This window comes from Oratosquilla oratoria, chromosome 3, assembly GCF_046742065.1.
Source record: "Oratosquilla oratoria isolate Oo_2021 chromosome 3, ASM4674206v1, whole genome shotgun sequence".
NCBI classification, from domain to species: Eukaryota; Metazoa; Arthropoda; class Malacostraca; order Stomatopoda; family Squillidae; genus Oratosquilla; species Oratosquilla oratoria.
The window spans coordinates 17,943,434-17,948,433 of record NC_134779.1 but is presented as its reverse complement, the minus strand read 5'-3'; the positions used below and the strand labels follow the sequence as shown (position 1 = coordinate 17,948,433).

The 5,000-nt window shown below is 39.8% G+C and overlaps 1 protein-coding gene across 2 annotated transcripts in view; it reads left to right on the top strand.

Annotated features, from left to right (window-relative positions):
• LOC143020914 (uncharacterized) overlaps nucleotides 1-5,000 on the top strand; it is a 307,372-nt gene that overhangs the window by 293,903 nt on the left and 8,469 nt on the right. For both annotated transcript variants that reach the window (XM_076177851.1, XM_076177840.1), the window contains one exon: nucleotides 2,789-2,880. In XM_076177851.1, coding sequence (XP_076033966.1) covers nucleotides 2,789-2,880 — 92 coding nt within the window. The remainder of the gene's footprint in view (nucleotides 1-2,788; nucleotides 2,881-5,000) is intronic.

Genomic DNA, 5,000 nt, shown 5'->3' with positions numbered 1-5,000 from the left:
TTTTACATGTTCAGTATTTTTTTTTTTTTTTTTTTTTTTTTTTTTTTAGAAAATGACGAAGTTTCTTGGATTAGCTTCTAAAGGAAGAAGACAAATACGATATACTGTTGAGTCAGCGAGAGACAAGTATGTCAGTGTCAAGAACGCTCTTGGGCTAAAAAAGGGTTTTAAGAGATCCGATTGAAATTGCCTAACTAAAAAAGAGATAACAAAATAAAATCTTTAAAATAAAATAAAACAAAACAAGACAAAATAGGGCAGAATAGAATGAAATGAAACACAGTGAAATAGATTTAAGATAAAAAAAAATAATAATAATAAATAAAATAGAATAAAATCAAAACGAAACTGCTCCGAGGATGACAAGAATGGACTCATAGTTTGCAACACGTTGACCTCGGATGCGGATGACCTCGTTCCTGCGCCCAACTTTGACCTCAGATGACCTCGCTCCTACGCCCAACTTTGACCTCAGATGACCTCGCTCCTACGCCCAACTTTGACCTCAGATGACCTCGCTCCTACGCCCAACTTTGACCTCAGATGACCTCGCTCCTACGCCCTACTTTGACCTCAGATGACCTCGTTCCTGCGCCCAACTTTGACCTCAGTTCTGACGGCTCATCATTACTCAACCCAGTCTTTCTTCCTCTCCCCCCATCCCCCACCAACCAGCCAACCACTTTTTTCCTCCCCCTCTTCCTCCTCTTCCTCCCCCCTTCAACCAGCCAACCCCTTCCCCTCCACTTTTTCCTCATTCTCTTCCTCCTCTTTCTCCCTCCACCAACCAAACCCTTCTCTTCCATTTTTCCTACTCATCCTCCTCCTCCTCCTCCTCTTCCTCCTCTTCCTCCTTTTCCTCCCCCACCAACCACACCTTAAACCTTTCTCCTGTACTTTTCCTCCTCTTCCTCCTCCTCCTCCTCCTCCTCCTCCTCCTCCTCTTCCTCCTCTTCCTCCTTTTCCTCCCCACCAACCACACCCTTAACCTTTCTCTTGTACTTTTTCCACCTCTTCCTCCTCTTCCTCCTCTTCCTCCTCTTCCTTCTCTTCCTTCTCTTCCTCGTCTTCCTCCTCTTCCTCCCCTTCCTTCGCCCCACCCACCAGCCAACCCCTTCTCCTCCACTTTTCCTACTTCTCTTCCTCTTCCTCCCCCCACCAACCATCCAACCCCTTCTCTTCCACTTTTCCCCCCCTTTTCTTCCACCCATCCACCCATCCACCCACTCACCAACCAACCCCTTCTCCCCACTTTTTCCCTTTTTCCTTCCTTCTCTTCCTCTCACTCTTCCTTCTCATCCCATGTTCCTTTTACTTCTTTCATCCTCTTCTTCCTCTCCCTATTCTCTCTTCCTATATCTATAAGTCATACTATTTCTCTTCCTCCTTTCCTTGGTATATGTATGTATGTAGTATAAAGTACTTCTGTAGGAATGAAAAACTGAATAAAAATGTTGTTGTTGTTTTTTTTAGGGGGGGGTCACCCCCACTTTAAATTTCCCAACGGGTGAGCCCCCCTCCTATATCATTAAGCAAGATTGTAACCTAAAATGAACGAATTGGAACGAGAAGGATACAAATTGCAAACCAAAAAGTCTACAGTAGACCTTTTGGTCCATAACGCACTCGGATGCAGGAAAGTATGACAAAAAAATGCTCAAATAATAAGCAAAACAAAATAAATCAGTCGGCAGACATCATCACAGTATATTGTCCAGTTGTTTATCCATATGAATCTGGAAACTACAAAATGCATTACATTCAATCGCCTTAGCGGGAGGCTTGTTTTGTTTGACTACGCGGTTATTGAAATTGTTTCTAGCTACTTATGAATCAAATTGTCACCCTGACAGTCGGACGCCATTATACTTCGTCTAATTAGTATTTACAAAAGATTATAAAGGAAGAGCATACCGAAAGGAGACCCTTTGGTCCATAACTAGATCGGATACTAAGAATAGACAGTCAAACGATGAAATGGGTTAACAAGCGAACCATACAATGGGCAGGTATTACAGAATATTGCTTAGGTTTTTATCCAAATGAACCTTAAAACTTCGAACTGTACTGCAATGCACTGCCTCTGCAGGAAGTTTATTCCACTCATTGACTACACAGTTGGCGAAGTTGTCTCAACCCACCTCCGAATCAAATCTACGTCCTGACAACTTGAGACCATTATTTCTCGTCTGATTCGTATTCAGTGTAAAATTTTTATCACTTTAAATGTTATGAATTCAGAAGCAATGTACTGTGTCTTGCTACATCGGACTGACCCAGGGCAGTGGACTGGATACAGGACTGACACTCCTTCATTCTCGAAAAGCTAAGATGAGAGGGAGGAAAGCGTGGTGGATGGAAATGAAATGGATGAGAGTGAAATGGATGGAAGTGGAGTGGGTAGGAGTGGATGTGTGCCTTTTGACTTGACTACCTCCCTTCTAAGGAGGAAAAAGCCCATGACATATAAATAGATAATGTCAACTCCCTTTAAGATATTGAACATCAGTATCAAGTCACCACTAATTCTAAGGTGAAAACGTTTTCGAATATAATGATACCAACTTCCTTTAAAAACTTAAAGACCTGCATCAAGTCTCCAATCGTTCTTCCTTTGTTTAGAGAAAATATGTTTTGATGTTTTAAACGGTTTTCGTATGATTTGTTTCTGAATTTGTTCATTTTTTATGCAGAGGGTAGAGGTACCTAATATTCATATGTATTGATATTTATATTATGTTTCACTTACGTATTAAAAACAAAGCTAATACCACTTCGATGTTTGCAGATGATGAGTTCGGCGAGAAATCGGTCTTCGTGCTTTTGGACGGCGAAGAGTCGGAGATCAACTTTGTGGATCATCCGGCGGACGAGATGTCGGTTAGTGTCTTCTTCTTCTTCTTCTTCTTCTTCTTCTTCTTCTTCTTCTTCTTCTTCTTCTTCTTCTTCTTCTTCTTCTTCTTCTTCTTCTTCTTCTTCTTCTTTTTCTTCTTCTTCTTCTTCTTCTTCTTCTTCTTCTTCTTCTTCTTCTTCTTCTTCTTCTTCTTCTTCTTCTTCTTCTTCTTCTTCTTCTTCTTCTTCTTCTTCTTCTTCTTCTTCTTCATCATCTTCTTCTTCTTCTTCTTTTTCTTCTTCTTCTTCTTCTTCTTCTTCTTCTTCTTCTTCTTCTTCTTCCTCTTCTTCTTCCTCTTCTTCTTCTTCTTCTTCTTCTTCTTCTTCTTCTTCTTCTTCTTCTTCTTCTTCTTCTTCTTCTTCTTCTTCTTCTTCTTCTTCGCGTTCTTCTTCTTCTTCTTTGCGTTCTTCTTCTTCTTCTTTGCGTTCTTCTTCTTCTTCTTCTTCTTCTTCTTCGCGTTCTTCTTCTTCTTCTTCTTCGCGTTCTTCTTCTTCTTCTTCTCCTTCTTCTTCTTTTTCTTCTTCATCTTCTTCTTCGCGTTTTTCTTCTTCGCTTTCTTCTTCTTTGCTTTCTTCTTCTTCTTCTTCTTCTTCTTCTTCTTCTTCTTCTTCTTCTTCTTCTTCTTCTTCTTCTTCTTCTTCTTCTTCTTCTTCTTCTTCTTCGCGTTCTTCTTCTTCTCGTTCTTCTTCTTCTTCGCGTTCTTTGCGTTCTTCTTCTTCTTCCTCCTCCTCCTCCTCCTCCTTCTTCTGTGATTTGCAGGACTCATACCTGCCCTGGCCTTGACCTTGAAGTAGTCTGGAGCCGTAGTCTGTGTCGTGTACTTTCTAGAGTAGTTTACTTCAAACGGCATTTAATATTATTTTAAGCTCTCCAAGTGCAGGAGATGTACTTATTCTTGTCGTGTTTCCATGTGCGTTTATCTGGTTGTGTGTGTGTGTGTGTGTGTGTGTGTGTGTGTGTGTGTGTGTGTGTGTGTGTGTGTGTGTGTGTGTGTGTGTGTGTGTGTGTGTGTGTGTGTGTGTGTGTGTGTGTGTGTGTGTGTGTGTGTGTGTAGGTAAGCTTCTTGCTGTTGTGACTACAACAATACTTGCAAGTAATTTTGTGTGCGTCCTTTTGCTCCTTTTAAGTGTTTATACCTTTCATCAATTATTAATGTACGAGTATGTTTCTGTTTTATGTCTATCCGTATGCAGTCGGCACATTTCTATTTCATTTTCTGTTGATCAATTTTTCAATACTTTACATGGGAATTTGTTCTACTTATCTATTGCTCTGTTAGGTAAAGAAAAAAAATCATATCCTTCATGTCTTTTGTTTTTTAACGTCGTGTTCTCTCGTCTTCCTAGAAAATACCTTATAGATGTCTTCTTCATATCGCTTGTTTGCGAAAACGTCGTCATAACTCAAAATATCGAATTTGTCAGGAGAGGCATTTTAAAGTTTCAAAACGCTCTCAATATTATAAAAAGCCCTCAAACACCATAGGTGGAACATTTTTTGGAGCATCAAATACGCTTCTAAAGTTTATAGAAGTTGAAACAATCATAATCTTTACTAAGTCTAAAATATTTGTTGGAACAAGTTGGAACATGTAAGGTTATGTCGTTGGGACATTTAGCACTCCCTAGCGGTCAATTTTTGAGCTACAGATATGACACTGTTACCAAAAAAATTCGTGTTTGAAGATGAATATGTCTGTATAGATAACTCAAAAATTCAGTTTTTTTTAGTTATGACGACGTTTTCGCAAACAAGCGTGAATTGCCTTTTGGACGAAAGGTTATCATATATTCCTTCCTCTCTCTTCTTTCCCCTGGTGTTGCCATACCTAATTCCTTTAATCTTCCCCTCATATATGATTCCTGTAGACTCTCAACCTTTTCTGCGATGTCTCTGAACTTTTTTTCAGTTGTGTTTATGTAATTCTTAAGGCTAGGTTTCATACTACAGCTACATTTTCAAAGTTAGGTTCTAGATGGCTACCCCCCGTGTAAGGGGACAAAGCCTTTGGTATATGTATGTATGTATGTAAGGTTCTAGATACTATATAAAAGGTATCTGCCATATCGGGGTCAACATGGCTAAATACTATTTTGATAGTTTGCAG